The following is a 16244-nucleotide window of genomic DNA, read 5'->3' on the forward strand; positions in this document are numbered from 1 at the left end:
CACCGGTGCGGTGGCCTGGCTGAGTGCACGCATAATTGAACCGTCACCGACTCAATGGTGGCACTGGTCAGGGAGCCCAGCACTCCCTCCTCTGTGACATCTCCCTCCTCCCATCCCCTGACGTGGCCTAAATCCCACCTGCTGAAGGAGCGGGGAGGCCTCTGTGGGTGGCCTGTGGGGAGAGGCTGCAGTAGACCCTGCAGCTCGGCTCCTCCCCTGTGTCTTCTGAGGCCCCTCCAGGCACCTGCCTCCCTCCAGGTGTGAGCTGACCCAAGTCCCCTGTCACCTCCACCCAACTTGCCCCTTACACTCCCTGCTTCCAGGCGGAACTAGGGCCGGAAGAAGGCAAGACACCGATTCAGGTTCCTAATCATCGCCGTTAGCAGAGGCTGAGCTCAGCCTGGCCTGCAACTTTTGCCTTCAAGGGTCACTTTGGGGCCTGAGTGAGGAGGGGCCTGAGAGAGCCTGCACGGCATCCTCAGCTGTAAACCGGGGGCCACGGGCCCTTCTGAGATTGCGTGTAGATCCCTCCACAGGCTGCCCACAGGCAGGGCAGGCCAGCTGCCTTTTCACAAGAAGCAGAGGCGTCTCCAGAGCACTTTGCCGTCCTCTAGGATACCCCATGCGGGCCGTGCAGCACCTGCCCTCAGCCGGGAAGGGGCAGAGCAGCCTGTCCAACCTCTAGGATACCCCATGCGGGCCGTGCAGCACCGCCTTAGCTGGGAAGGGGCAGAGCAACCTGTCCATCCTCTAGGATACCCCATGCGGGCCGTGCAGCACCCACCGCCTTAGCCGGGAGGGGGCAGAGGCAGCTCTGATGCTCAGGAGAGGCAGTGCATGTCTCTGCGGCCTTTGCAGCTGGATTTCAGCAGGAGTCGGGCGACCAGGGCTCAGGGCAGTGTCCTGGGTGACACCCTGTGGCCCTCTCCCCCGTAGCCTGATTGGTGAGAGTGTCCTTGGTGGGTGGCCGTCCTGGTCCCCAGGCGCGAGGACTCTCGCTGGAAGGGCCTTGGTTTGTGTCATCTGATATGGTTTTCTCAACCTCCCCCGACGACACCGAAGGCACTGTGGACTCATTTACCAGGAGGTCCTTGGAGGCTAAGATGACTTGCTACACACAAGAGAGCAGAGGGGACGTGGAGGCCCGGAACCACTCTGATCTGGGAATCTGTCGCCACGTGGTTTGAGAGAAGTTTACTGTCTGGTGCTATTGAGCCAGCGGAGCCCCTGGGTGGGGGCTGGGGTGGGGGGAGGGACGGGGGCTCGGGCCGCACCCCCAGGGCTTCTTTCTTTGGAGAAAGGCCAGCTCATCGGAGGCTGAAGGCCCAGGCCGCTGGCCAGGGGCCGGGCGGGAGGCGAGCCAGCGTGCGAATCCGTCGGGACCACCAGGTGGAGGGGAGGCGGGGGCCCCGGATTGAAAACTTGTGGTTTTCTTTTCTCTTTAACATCAGGACGTCTCTGAGACGGCAGTCAGGAGCCACGGTGTCCCCTGGAGAAGGAGAAGCCTGGCGCCTCTCCGAGAGCCCAGTCTAGGCTTCCCTAATTTGGCCCCGTCCCACCCGAGCTCCAGTGACTCCGGGCTTGTTCCTTATTTTCTCCGAGAGCCGTTATATAACGTGAGTGTTTTCCAAAGGCTCCCATTGGCCGTGGCTGCGGCCGCCACCCCTACCGTGGTACCAGGAATCCTGTTTGGTGGTGTTGAGGTTTTGTGCAGAGTCAGTCCACCCGGGCACACCTCCCTGTGCCTCCCACCGGAGGGCTTGCGGGGCGAGCGCCAAGCCTCGATCCCAGCAGGTCAGACGCAGACAAGGTTGAGCCCTGTGGCTGGGAGTGGGCGAGTGGGGAGATGGGCCGGGCATGGGGGTTCCATGTGGGAACCTGAGTGACCTGCAGCTCAGAAGATGCCGCTCACGGCTTTTCTGGAATCACACAGAGCGTCCACCAGGACCCACCTGCCGTTTTACTGATGACCCAGAGACTGAGGGACCTTAGAAATCGACCGAGAACCGGAGGCTTAGCACTAAGGAGCTGATGGAGGCACACGGCAGTTAGGAAGCGACAGGCCCAGCTGGGGGGTAGCCACCTGTGTGAACTGTCAGGGATACGCGGAGGGCACGCCCTTCCTCTGCCCTTGCTGTGGCCGGTTCCTGGAGGCTCTGCCTGGAGGCCCTGAGCTTCGAGGGCCCTGGAGAGGACTTGGTGGGTGAGGAGCGGAAAAGCTTGTTTTCCTGGCTAGTCAGGAGGGGAGAGCTGAGTTTACTCAGTGGGCCCTTCTCCTCCGATAGTAACCCCACCTGCTGCTTTGTTCAACAGGTAAGAACAGAGGACGTGGGGGCGTAAAGGCACCTTCTGAAATTATCCGGCTAAACCCTCTCATCTGACAGTCGTGAACCTGAATTCAGCCGTGCCACGGTCCCCCAGCAGTCAACAGCAGGGCTGGGGCTCAGGTGGCCTCAGGCCCCGTCCCTGTGAGCAGGTCGCGCTCAGACCTGCCGAGGGCCGGGCCCCGGGTGTGCCCAGCCGACCCTCCCCGGCTGTCCCGCAGCCCCTTCCCGCTGTCGCTGGCGGTGGGTGCCGTGGGTCTGCTCGTCGCGGGTGGGAAAGGAAAACCTCGCTAGATGTGTTCCTTCTTGGGCAGGAATCACATGGCCAGTAATTCGTAGGAATGTTCAGTCGTGACCCCGGCATTGAAGCCCCCTGGCGGGTCCTCAGGTGCAGGCCGTGCCCTGGCATCGGTAGCCTCTCTGCTTGTCCTGTGTTTGTGCTCCCATCTGGCCTCTTTCTGGGGCAGCCCAGCTGCAGCAACAGAGGAGTTGTGTAAGACCGAGCCGCGAGCGTCAGAAACGCTGAATGGGCAGGACTGCACCTGGTCCGCAGGCACCAGCCCCTCCACCAGGGCTGCGCTGTGAGTGAAACAGCCCACCCTGCAGGAATTCACACGCCGGCTGGTTGTAAACCGCGTAAACTCTATTATCTCATGGAGAAAGGTTGGGATAAGTGGGGGGCTGTAAATAAGACCCCAACTATACAAAGTGCAGACGTGCAGGGTGTGAGTGACCGCATTGGTGGTGGGATACTGGACACTCTCTTCTTCACAGCATCAGCGCCTGAATTACCTCTAGTTAAGAAGCAAACCTTTGAGAGAAAGTTGGTGTCGTCAGCCACCTTGGGAAGGAATCCTAGAACTGTGCGAGTCCTCCCCGTCCTCCCTCCCCTGTGGTCTCCCTGTGCCGGGGAAACCCGTTTTCCATGGCAGAGCTGTCTTCACAGGCCCTGACACCGAGCTGGCGTTCATGCCTGGCCCTGAGCCACCCCAAGGAGGGAGTGGAGTTTAACAGGAAAGGCTCTGCGCTCCGAGTGGCTGGACCTGGGTCGTAGGGCCTGCTCGCCTCTGTCTGGTTGCCTGGCTTTGGCTAAGAGGCTTAATGACCTCTCTGACCCACCGTCTCCTCATCTGTGCACTGAGATGATACCACTCAGCTTTCCTGGCTGCGTGGGCTGCTCTAGGGACCAATGAGGCAACGATTGGAAGATTTAAGGACGCACCAATGGCCGATGAGTGCCGGCTCTGCTGTTGACACCCTGCTTTTTTGTGATGGACTCAGGACCTTTGCCTGCACTTCTGAAGAGGGGTAGGGCTGGGGGTTCAGGGAGCTGCTTTTCGGTCAGCTCACAGCTCGGGAGTTTCCCCAAACCTGGGGCTGCTCTCTTTTGTCCAGATGCTTTCCTAAAGGTGACGTCATCAGCCCAAATCCTGAAGATTGCCTTCCCCACATACCCTGATGCTCCTCTGCAGGGCATGGGGCCAGGTCTGATGACAAGCCCCGAGTATAGAGCTGTCTCTTGGCAGAAGCCACGATGGTGCCTCAGTGTGGCCCAGGGAAATGCCCACTCGGCACCCAGGGGCCTGCCTGGCTGGCTGGCAGGACGCAGGAGGGGGAGGAGGGAGTGAAGCAGTGAGGAGAGTGTGAGGCTCTGGGGGGAGTTTGAAGCCGGGACAAGCTCCACAGCCTGGGCCTTCTGCAAGGTCAGCCCTCCTGAGCGGCCTGGTCCCCATTATTCCAGCTGGTAATGGCCCTGTGGCCGGAGCTGGAGATGGCCCACAGCGGCCTCGCGGTGCGGGCTTTCTTGGTGCATCCAGGAGATTAGATCAGGGACTGCGGGGTGGGAGCCTTCCAGCAAAGGCCTCCACGCGGGCCGAGGGGCTTCCCTGCTGGGCTGCTGGACCGAGCAAACACAGCTCCCGGAGTGGGCGTGTGGTGGTGGCTGGTGGACGCGATGCTTTCGCTCGGTTGGGAGCAGCTGATGGGACCGCCACGGCAGCCTGTGACAGCAGGGGCGGCGTCCTGGGCTCGGCTCTTTTAAGACTGTCCTGACGTGCGTCACTGAACCGCCAGGGCCTGGGTAGCGAGAGCGTGATGGCTCTCAGGGCTCTTGGGGGAGGAACACAGGAGCGTTTATGAAAAGGCTTCCGCTTGTGGAAACTTGTGCTGAACGAACGTTCGAGGGTGACGATTACTGGAGACCAGAGAGGACTGTTCTCATTAAAATGGGAGGCAGGTGCCCCGCGCCTGGCTGCTCCTCACTCCCCGTGGACTGAGCTTTCTCGCTGGCCCGTCAGTGCACACGGGCAGCCCTCATGCTGGGACCAGGGAAGGGGGTGCCTTTTCCAGGGGTTCATTCAAACATTTTTGCCACCTGCCATATGCTGGGCCGGCAGGCCGAGGACACAGGTGAGCAGCTCCTCCTGCCTTCCGAGGAGTGAGTCTCCGGGAAGTGGACTGCATGTGGAATGCAGCCCATGGCCCGGGGCATCTCAAGGCCGGTGGGAACACAGATAAAAGAAGAGTTGATTTTGCCCGAGGATGGGGACCAGCTGGGCTGTGAATTGGGCTTTGCATGACACATAGGAGTTCTCTGACTCCGGATTTGGGGCTGGGGGTGGAGGGCTGGGGGAGGGAAGGGTGGGAGCGGGCAGAGGACAGCGCTGAGGCTGGGGCTGTCCCGGAGGGGCTGTCCCGGGAATCGGTTGAGAGGCCTTGAACTGAGGTGTCTGAGCAGTTAAAACAGCGTTCCAGACAAGCCTTGTTTGGGAAAACCACAAAGGGTCTGCCTGGGCTGTTGCTAAAAGAAGGAGCCAGGGCACAGGGCACATGAAAAACAAGGCTGCAGAGACCAGCACATCCGTGGGGCCCAGCCGTCTGCCCGGGGTGCTGGCCCAGTCTCTGTGATGCCTGCACCCACCACAGACCAATCCATGCCCGTGCCCCGGGAGCTCTAACGGGCAGCCAGGCCTGAGCCGCGGTGCTGCCCGTTGGCTGCTCCCCAAGGCTGGGCCTTTCCCCTCCATTCCCGCTCCCTGTTGGCTCCTTCCCTCCCTGCCCCTTAGTCCCTGCCTCTTCTTTCTTCTTCCTTCCTCCCTGGCGACAGGTGACCTGGTGACAGGTGACCAGAGGCAGCCACTTCCTATTCTGGAAGGGAATGTGGAGAGTGGTCAGAATTTCTGAGTGGTTAGTGCATCGTCACCCACTTCTTCCACCCGTTTGCCATCTATGCCCCCTTCCTAATGGTTGATATGGGAGGAGGATCAGGATGGGGAGGTGACACAAAGAGCCATGTGCAGCCCCTGGAGGAGGCAGATGGGCACCTGAGTGCCACTGCCATTGACCACGTGCTCTGTTTCCATCCTAGGACCTGAGCTCTTTTGCCATGCCACACCTGGATGGAGACCTGGAGAGTTCAGAAAAGCACTCTTCTCATAAGGTAAGGTCACCTTTCTCAGCTCACCTGTGGTGCCAGCAAGGCAGGACTTCCTCAGCAAGTGCCCAACACACACACTTCTACCTGCATATCCACCGTGCTCCCACTTGCACATGCACCTGTGCTCCCATCTGCACATCCACATGTGCTCTTACCTGCACATCCACCTGTGCTCTTACCTGCACATGCAGCTGTGCTCCCATCTGCACATGTACCTGTGCTTCCACCTGCACATGCACCTGTGCTCTTACCTCTGCTCTCACCTGCACATCCACCTGTGCTCCCACCTGTATATGCACCTGTGTTCCCGCCTTCACATCCACCTGTGCTCCCACCTGCATATGCACCTGTGTTCCCGCCTTCACATCCACCTGTGCTCCCACTTGCACATGCACCTGTGCTCCCATCTGCATATCCACCTGTGCTTCCACTTGCACATGTACCTGTGCTGTTACCTCTGCTCCCATCTGCACATCCACCTGTGTTCCATCTGCATATCCACCTGTGCTCCCACTTGCACATGCACCTATGCTCTTACCTCTGCTCTCACCTGCACATCCACCTGTGCTCTTATGACTCTGCTCCTACCTGAACATGCACCTGTACTCCCACCTGTGCTGCACCTTGCTCCCACCTGTGCTTCCATCTGCATATCCACCTGTGCTCCAACCCGCACTTCCACCTGCAGGTCCCCCTGTATCTGTTTCCTACATCTGGTGGTCTCCTGGTGCAGCCTGGAGACAGGGCCTCAGGTGAAAGCTGTGTGGATGGTAGGTAGAGAACTGGAGGGGAAGAGGAATGCAGCCTTTGTTGGGGTGCCTGTCAGACCCATGACCACTGTGAGTTCTTGGTCTTTCCTTGGTCTCCTCACTCCTGTCCCAGAACCATCCCTGGAGGGCAGACATGGCCTCCTCCTGACTCTAGAACCTTGGCAGTTCTGCTTCCCATTAAACTCCTTGAGCTACATATGGGCCAGGACTGTGCCAGCTGCGCCCCTTGGGTATATCCCGTCACCTTCGCAGCCCTGTGCCTCGGCCTGGTGTCCTCACTGGGAAGGTGAGGATACCGAAGCTTAAGGCACCTGTCACACTGCTAGAAATAGCTGGGATTCAAACTCCAGTCCTGTGTCCAGAAGCCTTGCTGTGCCACCCTGCTGTCGGGTCAGCTTCGTTCCCACTGCCCAGCCACGTCCACAGGCACCCACCACCCACCACGCAGAGCTTCTCCTTGTTAATTATTCGAGGATTAGACAAAACTCGGGAATCCTGAGTCCCATAGGGAGGTGGCTTGGTGGCGAAACTGGATACAGACAGAGAATCTAAGTGCATTTCATGTTAAATGGTTAGAAAAAGAAAAGCTCGGACCCTGTGAGGGGTGAGCTTGAGCTCTGTGGTTCCTCGCCGGGCACGGCCCCTGCATCTCCCTGAGGCCATGCTGGCCCTCCGTGCGGCCCGGGGAGTGGCAGAGGGTGGGCCTGCGGTGGAGGGTCCCTGAAGGTGGAGTCCCCAGGAGGGCATCACAGCCTTTAAGGAACCTCGAGCCCTGTTTGGGGGCGCCCTCTGGTGGTAGAAGAACTCACAGGGTCATGGGTCGGACAGGCACCCGGAGTGGACAGAGGCCGGTGGGCACGGAGGCTGCCTGCCTGCCTCTGGGTGTGTGCATTCACCTACCTCCCGGCACACTGGGCTGTCCCCGCCAGGCCTTGTCCTTGCCCCAGGCGCCCTGTGACAAGCCAGCGATGCAGCCAGCCTCCGAGGCTTTCGGCCGTGTTCCCTTCCGAGCTGTCAGCGGCCCCCTCACTCCAGCGCCACAGCGGCTTGGAGCTGAAACATGCATCACTCCCCAGCCCCGGGGCCTCTCGGGACGGAGCCCAGGCCCAGCGTGCAGACCACAGAGATTTGTTTCCTCCTGTGAAGAGGGCAGGAGGACACTGTCCCGTGTGGTCAGACCTCGAGGAGGTCACACGTGAGGTCTTGAGCATAGAGGACCGGAGACAGACCCACAAGCAGGTCAAAGGGAGAAGAGACAGCCTTTCAAGCCATGTCCTCTGCCTGCCATCCCCCCGCCTCCTCCAGGACGCCCTCCTGAGAGCTGGGCAGAGGTCATGGGCCTCTGGGTAGTGCTGACCAGCCTGCGGATGGGCTGTGGTGGGGGCAGCTGCCTTCCCCAGGCCACTGGTGGCACCTCTGTTTGTAGAAGAGCTTAGGGCTGCTTCTCGGGCAGGGTGCCGTGGAGGAGCAGCTCGGTGCCAGAGGACCCCGGGGAGAGCGGCAGGTGGGAGTGACAGGCCCAGGGCGGGGCCAGGTCTGAGCGAGCCCACCCCTGTGCCGGTCTCTCCGCAGGTGGACAGCCCCTTCGGCTCCGGCAGCCCCTCCAAAGGCTTCTTCTCCAGAGGCCCCCCGCGCCGGACGTCCAGCCCCGTGTCTGCTCCCGTGAGGCCCAAGACCAGCCCCAGCTCCCCCAAAACCGTGTTCCCGTTCTCCTACCAGGAGTCCCCGCCGCGCTCCCCGCGGCGCATGAGCTTCAGCGGGATCTTCCGCTCCTCGTCCAAAGAGTCGTCCCCCACGTCCAGCTCGTCTACCTCGCCCGGGGGCATCCGGTTCTTCTCCCGCTCCAGAAAAAGTAAGGCACTGTTGCTCTTCCCCAGGCGGGTGCGGCTGCTGGCCCTTCCTCTGCCACTCGGCCACGAAGCCCCCTGCAGGGGCAGCACAGCGGGCCGGGGCTTCCGTTGGTGCTGAGCGCCCGCCCTGTGCCTGTCCCAGGAACACGTCTCCCTCCAGAGCGATGTCGGTCCCCCCCCCACACACACACACACACGAACCCGCCCGCCGCCTGGGCTGAACTGTAGCCGCCTGGTGCGCAGTGAGGCCTCGGCCTCCAGGCTTTTCTGAGGAACAGCAGCGGCGCGAGGCCAAGGTTTGTCCTGTGCCGGCCGGCCCAGCCCTTGCGCTGCTGCCAGTGGGCCTGTGCCTGTGTCTGATATTGGGAGATTTGAGGGTCTCTCTTTCCGACAGACTGTGTTTAAGAGAGAGTTCTTCAGGGTCGTAAATATGTGTGGTCTGAGTGCAAACCGTTCTCGATGGAGCACCGCAATCATAGTGCGTAATAGACCAGGAAACTCTGAAGTGGACTTTCTCTTCTCATGTCTTAGCGCGTCTCCTTGCTCCCCCGATTCTTCCTGGCGACTAGGAAGGTCCCACTCAGGAAGACAGTGATTTGGAGAACAGACTTGCCCTCAGGCACCACAGGTCTGGGGTGGTCTTGCTTTACGTCCAGCGTCATTGGTATCGAAACCTGCCGTCGGTGCAGTGTGAGCTGGGAGCTGGGCCATAGCATCCAGTTCCGCCTCCGCAACTTACAAGGGAAGGGCGGCTGTCTCTCTTCTTTCTTTTCTTTTCCTTCTTGGTGGTGTGGGTATTGTTCCAAGTACCCCGAAGTCATCCCCGATGGGGGGTGAACCAAAGTGTAAACTCACAGACGTCACAGACATGGAGTCGGGAACTCTATTCGGAGGCCCGTTAGCACTGACCTTCCGATGCTCGAGGGAGCTTGCCCAGCCTCCTTGGCAGGGACCCCGAAATTCTCCAGCATTCCCCAGGTGCCGCCTCTCAGAGGAGGGGACCAGGCCAACAGCAAGGGGTCCTGCTTCTCAGCAGGGGCGCATCGTGCCTGTGGTGGGTGCAGAGAGCTAGGCTTCCCGGGGCCGTGTGACAAAGGACCCCAGACTGGGGGCTTCAGCATCAGAAGTGCGTTCCCTCACGGTTCTCGAGGCCGAAGTTCCAAATGCAGGTGTCAGAGGGGCTGTGCTCCCTCTGGAGGGTCGAGAAAATGGTCTGTCCCCTGACTGTCTCTGAGCTCCTGGTGTCGCCCGCAACCCCTGGGGTCCCTCGGCCTGCAGCGCATCCCTCCCATCGCTGCCTCTCGTCACATGGAGCTGTCCCTCTGTGTGTCTGTGTCCGAGAGCTTCTCTCCTCTTCTCATGAGGACAGCGGTAGAGCGGGTTAAGGGCCCCACTGCCCACAAGCTCATCTTCATTTCATCGGCAACAATCCTATTTCCAAATAAGGCCACAAATGAGGCTCCTGGGAAGGTGTGAGTTTGGGGCGAACACTTCAACCCAGCACACATGTTACCTAGGAAAAGCCGCTATCCGCCGCCACACCCCTGGCTGGATGCAGAGGCTGCAGTTACCGGTGCCCCGCCTGTTAACACATTGTTTGCGGGTAGTTTTTATCGCGCGCTAACAGGTGGCGCGGGCCATTTTTGCTAATTTTTTGCGCAAATGGCAACGTTCAGTAAAATTACGATAACTTTAGTTTACGTATTTATACGTTACCCGCATTCTACCGCTAGTCTATAAAAAACGTATTAATATGTGTCCTGCGCTCTACCACACTGGTAGAACGTATAAATACATAAAACGTATAAATACGTTTCCCGCATACAATGTGTTAAGACAGGGTCGTTTCTGAAGGCAGGAAGGGGTCTGGGTGGCCTGGAGAGGCCGCAGGTGGGATGTTGGATGAAGATGGGCCGGACTTTGCACGCCCTGGGAGACGGCAGTCACTGCCTTGTGCGGGCTCTTTTAAGAGGCTCTCCGGCATCCTTGGCCAGGAAATACCCAGTTCAGAGGTCTGCCTGTAAGACGCTGCGGCTTAGGTGTGGGCTGCTTGCGCAGGTGCTTCTCCGCCGTCCGGGGAGGCAGCTGGAGGCGGGGCTCAGTATGGCTCTGGAGGACCGGCTGCTCTGAACACCGGCATCGTTAGGCCAGGGTACTCCTGGCCCAGGACGCTGTCCGTGCTGCTGCCGGAACCTCTGAGCCCAAGACCAGACTTTCCCTAAATGGGAAACCAACCCTGCCCAGCCTGGTCGGGGTGAAGTGGGAAGGTCTCGCCCGGGTCCAGGGGGAGCATGCCCGTTTCACAGGGGGACCATCGGCTCCTGGCCACGTGGCTCCTTACCTGTGGGCATCACAGGGACAGGGAGTGGAGGGCGTGTAGTCTTTCTGCTCTTCCTCGTGTTTCCGTCAGCTCCTGGGTCAAGGCGCCCAGACTGTCTATCGCTCCCCACGGCCCCAGACTAACTCTCCGTGCTGAGCTTGGAGGTAACGTCACTTGTCTGTAAGGAGGGACTTTGGCAGGAGCAGCCCGAAGCCTGCTGCCTCCACCAGAGGGAGGCCCCGGAGACCTGTCCGTCACCAGGGCCCCGGGGGACGCGCCCGCCGGTGTGAGCACCTGGGCCCTTTGCCTTCAGTGGACACGTGGTGAAATGGCCCAGTCCTCCCGCCTGTGCTGCTCGCTAGGAAGCTGACAGCCAAGTCTGTACACGGGCATTCTGGGATATGTTTGCAGCCTTATTGCTGAATCCATTTTTGGTCTATTTTCACACCACTATTTTTTTTTAAGACAAAGACAGACAATTTTGTGGAAGGATGTGGGGGTATTTACAGAATTCAAAGAAGAGTTCAGGATTCAGGGAGGGAAGGAAGCAGGCTGGCCCGGCGGCCTCGGCAGCAGGAATTCATGGGTCGTCCCGTGAGGCCCAGAGAACTACTTGTCTTTGTGTCTCTCCACTTTCCATTTTACACTCCTCACTCCTGGATGTCTGATGAGCCCGGTGAGGATCCCTGAACCAGTCAGTTGTTCAAGAAGGATTTAATTTAATGTTACTAAACTGCTCCCTCGTCATTGGCAATAATTATAATACTATAAATAATAAACCTAGTAATCATAAATAATTATAAATACCTATCACATGCATTCTAACTGCCTTGTAAGTGACTATTGTTTCAATCTTCATAAAAGGGTGGTGAAGTAATATTTTTACCATCTTCATCAAAGTAGAAACTGAGGCACAGAGTGGGGAAGCCATTGAGCAAAGATCCCACAGCGGTAAGTGGCAGAACCAAGCTTTGAACTGAGGTGGTGTCACACCCCAATCCACTTTATTTTAAACTTTTTTTGTGTTGTTTTGTTAATCCTCACCTGAGGGTATTTCTCCATTCCTTTTTTTTTTTTTTTTTTTTTTAGAGAGGGAGAGAGTGGAAGGGAGGGGGAGAGACGGAGAGAGAAACATAGAAACATTGATGTGAGAGACACATCAGTTGGTTGACTCCTGCACGCACCCTGGCAGGGGCCAGGGATTGAGCCTGCAACCAGGGTGTGCCCTTGACAGGACTCAAACCCGAGACCCTTTAGTTCTTGGGCGGACGCTCTAACCACTGAGCGAAACCAACTAGGGCCCCAATCCACTCAACCCAGATGGGAGGCTCTGCTTTAGAGGAGTGGGTTTTAGGAATGTTAAGCCAGTGATAGTACAATTAGCCATTTAGGGAGAAAAAATATAGAGGTGATTCCTCAGTCATTGGTTATATCAAAGTAACATCCATAAGGAACAAAGCTTAAATGAGAGAGAGAGAGAGAGAGGAGAGAAACGTCGATGTAAGAGAGAGACACGATTCGTTGCCTCCCGCACACCACCGAGAAACACCCTGTACTTTCCCTTGAAGTCCCAATGACTGTAGGGCTGTGAGGAGCTGAGGACACGCTGCTTGTCCTGAAGGTCATAGGAGTGGACGCCTAGCTTGCGAATTCATTGACAAGCCATAAACCAGCTCGAGGCATCAGATGCCATCCTGATCTTTGTCCCTTATCCTCACACCCCTCCACGACCATTTACCCTGGATGCTACTCAAACACTTACCAGCCAGCGCGGCCCAGCACCTGGCCCTGGGGACCGAGTGGGGTTCTGGCCTCGGCACAGAGGTACCTTGTCCTGGAGGTTACCTTTTGGGTGAGCATTTTGCCAGATGGTGGGGTTGATGGACGCCCAGGAGGGACGGCCGGAGGCCTCTGGGCCAGGCTGTGCACCGGCTGATTCAGAAGCATTTCGGTCGTTTAACGGGCCGGCCGCCCCGACGCGCTGCCGCTGGGCCTGGCCTTGCTCACACATCCACCATTGCTCTTGTTAGTGCCAGGCTCTTAGGAAAACCACGGCCCTTGCTTCCTCCTCTGAATAATTGTGACTGAGTCTCAGCAGGGACCCAGCGATGGGACCTCGCTCTGCACCTTCCCAGCAGGACCCTTAGCCTCCTGGGCGCTCAGTCTCCCAGGTGGGGCACCAGCACCCAGGCCAAGGAGCAGCGGCCGGGCCAGGAGGCCTGGGCTGGGAGGGAATGGAGTGCAAACCACCCAGAAGGAAGAGTGCTGAGAGGCCGCTGCTGACCCCGCAAGGAGGGGACGGGCGTCTGGAAGTGACGTTTGCGTGGCCTCTCTTCCCGCCTGCACACCACCCTCCTGCTTTCCCACCTCAGCGTTCCTGCAGAATCCCTCCTTAACTGCTGCAATAGAAGGAGCTGAGTTTCGATGCCTGCAGCTGTGCAGCCAGAGTGACGGGGGGGGAGGGCAGGGGCCAGGTCTGCAGGCAGCGTTTCCCTCTCCAATCCCTCCCCAACCGTCACCGCTGGTGAGAATGAGGGCGGGTCTCCGGGTCCTTTCCCACTGGCGACTGGTGAGGCTGATGTCATGAGGGTCACGAGAACAAGGAGGTGAGAACATTTTAACACCTTAACATTTAAATGTTAAAATGTTCTGAGAACAAGGAGGTAAAACAGCCTGCAGTTGCCGCTCATCACAGTGCCCCCGGAGCCTGGCGTTCCCTGGGGGCTGCGCATCGAGTGTGAGGAGGCCCTGCCCTCAGCCCGGTGACCAGGCCCTGCCCTCAGCCCGGTGACCGGTCAGGAATGAAAGAGCCACGCGGGCATTGCGGCCAGGTTATCAGGCCAGGGCTAGTTGGGGAATCAGGCAAGATAAGAATTGATTTCAGGCACTGCTACGTAGATCAGAAAAACACAGTCTCATGTAATCCTTATAATTACGGGTATTGGTTGACGTGTGTCCCCTCAAAAAAGACACGTTGAAGTCCTAACCCCCGGGGTCTCCGAATGCGGCGGGATCTGGACGTGAAGCCATTGCTGATGGAATTAGTGGAGATAAAGTCAGCTCAGGCCGGTGCGGGCCTGATGTGGTACGACTGGTGTTTAATGAGAAGGCGGCGACGTAAAGACAGAAACCTGGGAAGAATGCCGTGTGACAGCACAGGTAGGGATTGGAGTGCTGTGTCTGCAAGCCAAGGGTGTCAGCAGCCACCAGAAGCTGGGAGAGACCAGACTCCCCTATAGACGGGGCGTCACAGGGTATGCCCCGCCAGGCTCTGCAAACCTGTCTTTTCCTGGCTTTGTGGCTGAGTGACCACTAGAGAGCGACATCGCCTCACTGCTGAGCCTGATGCCGGCCACAGGCAGGCCCTGGGGGGCGGGGGGGGGGGGGGGGGGGCGGGGCAGACTCACTGTCCCTGGATGGGTTTCCAGCTTGGGATGTTTGCCTTCAGTGTACCTCCCGAACAGAAGGAAGCCAATGTCACAGAGGAGGGCTGTCCCTGCCCACGGAGCAGCCTGCCCAGGCCTTTCCTGGGGGAGTGGTCGCACATTGAACACAGTGGCCCAGCCTCCGGGCACAGCAGCGGGCGAGGACCCCTGCCCCTGTGGGTTACGTTCTAGGGAGGGGAGCCGTGAGAAATGCGGTGGCGCACGGAACCATCTCGGGGTGAAGGGACAGGTGCTGCTTCAGGAGGCCTCGGGGTGGAGGCGTCGGAGCAGGGATGAGAGCAGGCGGGCGGGCGCTGCCGAGGGAATGACTGCACCTGGAGGCACAGTGTGGCTGCTGTGCTGCGAGAGCACAGAGATGGGGGGGGGGGGGCCAGCAGGGCCGCCAGAGAGACCTGAGGATCCGCTGGTGGTCTCCTGCCTCCTTTGGGACCTCCAGGCCCTGCCTTCACCAGAACGCCTTGCCTGATAGGCTTGCCGTGAGCCGTCTGCCGAGCTCCGTTATTTCAGGTGTCTGCGCAGTCTGTGTGTCCCCGTGACTGCTCGTGTGACTTCTGTCTTTTGGAAGATGGGGTGTCTGAGGCTTCAGGGGCCTGCCCCGCATTCCCCAGCTCTCTGAGGCCCTCCCCAGTGCCAGCCAGAACCCCATGCAACCCAGCTCCAGGTGTGAGCATGGCTGAGGTCAGGACCAGCTGAGTGCTCTGGAGGTGTGTATGCATCTGGATGAAATGAAAGTGATTGGAACTTGTGAAGAAAGGGCTGGCCCTCATCACCATCTCTGTGCAGGGGGGCAAAGTGATTTGGGGGACCCTGTAGCTCCCCCTGTCTTCTTCCTCTTATGGGCGCCTTCTCTCTATCACATCAACGTTTCTCTCTCCTGTCCTCTCTCTAAAATTAATAAAAACATATCCTCAGGTGAGGATTCTGAAAAACCAGATGCCACAGATATTTTTGGAAGTAGTTTTCTTCCCAGAACCGCACAGTCAGGTGGCAGCAGCTCCCAGGGCTGTGACGGTGGCAGTGTGCCATTGGCCCCCTGCTGAACAAGAGGGCATCGCGTCCTCCCTGGGCGGCAGTCCGCACTGAGCCATCGCCGCTGACAGAAGTGGGCCCCGCTGGGCACTGGGACATTCTCTTGTCCTACAAGAAAGAAGGCAGTGAAAACAGCTGACCCAGACGGCCAGGTTGTCTGATGACACTGAGGGCCACTCTAGGTCGCGACCCTGGTGTCCGTAGGACAGGCCAGAAGGACAAGGCGGCAAGGTGCCTTGGGATGCAGGAGGCTCCGCCCGCCAGGGAAGGACCCATGTGCCTCTGAGCACAGCAGCGGGTTGGAACCTCTTTGACTGCGGCCCCAGGAAGGAGTACAGTCTATGCCGCAATCCCGCACGCACGGTGTGGTGTGCGGAGAAAGCCCTCTCTCGTGAAGCGGTGTTGGCCCTGCCCTGCCCTCTGCTATCCATTCGACGCCTGTTTGTTTTCAAAGCTGTTCCATCGGACCCAGGACCCACGTCGGCTTCCCGGGCAGGAGCGGGCGGGGCGTTGGCACTTAGGGAAAGGCCGCCCTACATGGTCAGGAGCAGCAGGACGGGGTTGGAACGGCTGGAAGCAAGTGGGGCTGGCACTTTTCGGGCACAGGGAGCCGGGGACGGAAGGAAACCTTGGGGTTTGGCCAGAGGTGGGAGGGCAGACATTGGAAGGATCCACTTCTAAGACCAGCTCACAACCGTGACCGAGGTCTGTGCGCTTTGGACGCCCAAGTAGCTGTCATTTTCTGTTCGTAGTTAAGTTACGATGCAGACACACACACACACACACACACACACACACACACACACACCCCGTGGATGGCTGTGCCCAGGAGCGGGTCGCTGCACCTCAGTTCTTGAAACCAAGAACTGAGGCTTGGCCTCGGAGGGTGTCATGAGGACCCTTTGAAATTGGAATGAGCTTTGAAATGTCTTTCACATCTAAGACTTCCGGCCCTTCCCCCCATCTCTGTATTGGCTCTTCCTTTCTCGCCCAGCAATCCAGTTCATTTTTCAAAGAAAAGTCTGTTTTCCCATAAAATGCCAAAGGTCTTATCCTGCGTGTGGAGGAT

General features: G+C 58.8%; 1 protein-coding gene across 5 annotated transcripts in view; it reads left to right on the plus strand.

Annotated features, from left to right (window-relative positions):
* The window catches only part of PRKAG2 (protein kinase AMP-activated non-catalytic subunit gamma 2), a 226317-nt gene that overhangs the window by 62249 nt on the left and 147824 nt on the right, over nt 1–16244 (plus strand). For 4 of the 5 annotated variants that reach the window (XM_036356118.1, XM_036356119.1, XM_036356116.1 and 1 more), the window contains exons 2-3: nt 5692–5763; nt 8103–8382. In XM_036356118.1, coding sequence (XP_036212011.1) covers nt 5692–5763; nt 8103–8382 — 352 coding nt within the window. The remainder of the gene's footprint in view (nt 1–5691; nt 5764–8102; nt 8383–16244) is intronic. The other variant, XM_036356120.1, reaches the window with a different exon arrangement.

The sequence above is a fragment of the Myotis myotis genome, unplaced genomic scaffold (genome assembly GCF_014108235.1).
Source record: "Myotis myotis isolate mMyoMyo1 unplaced genomic scaffold, mMyoMyo1.p scaffold_m19_p_25, whole genome shotgun sequence".
In the NCBI taxonomy this organism is placed as follows: Eukaryota; Metazoa; Chordata; class Mammalia; order Chiroptera; family Vespertilionidae; genus Myotis; species Myotis myotis.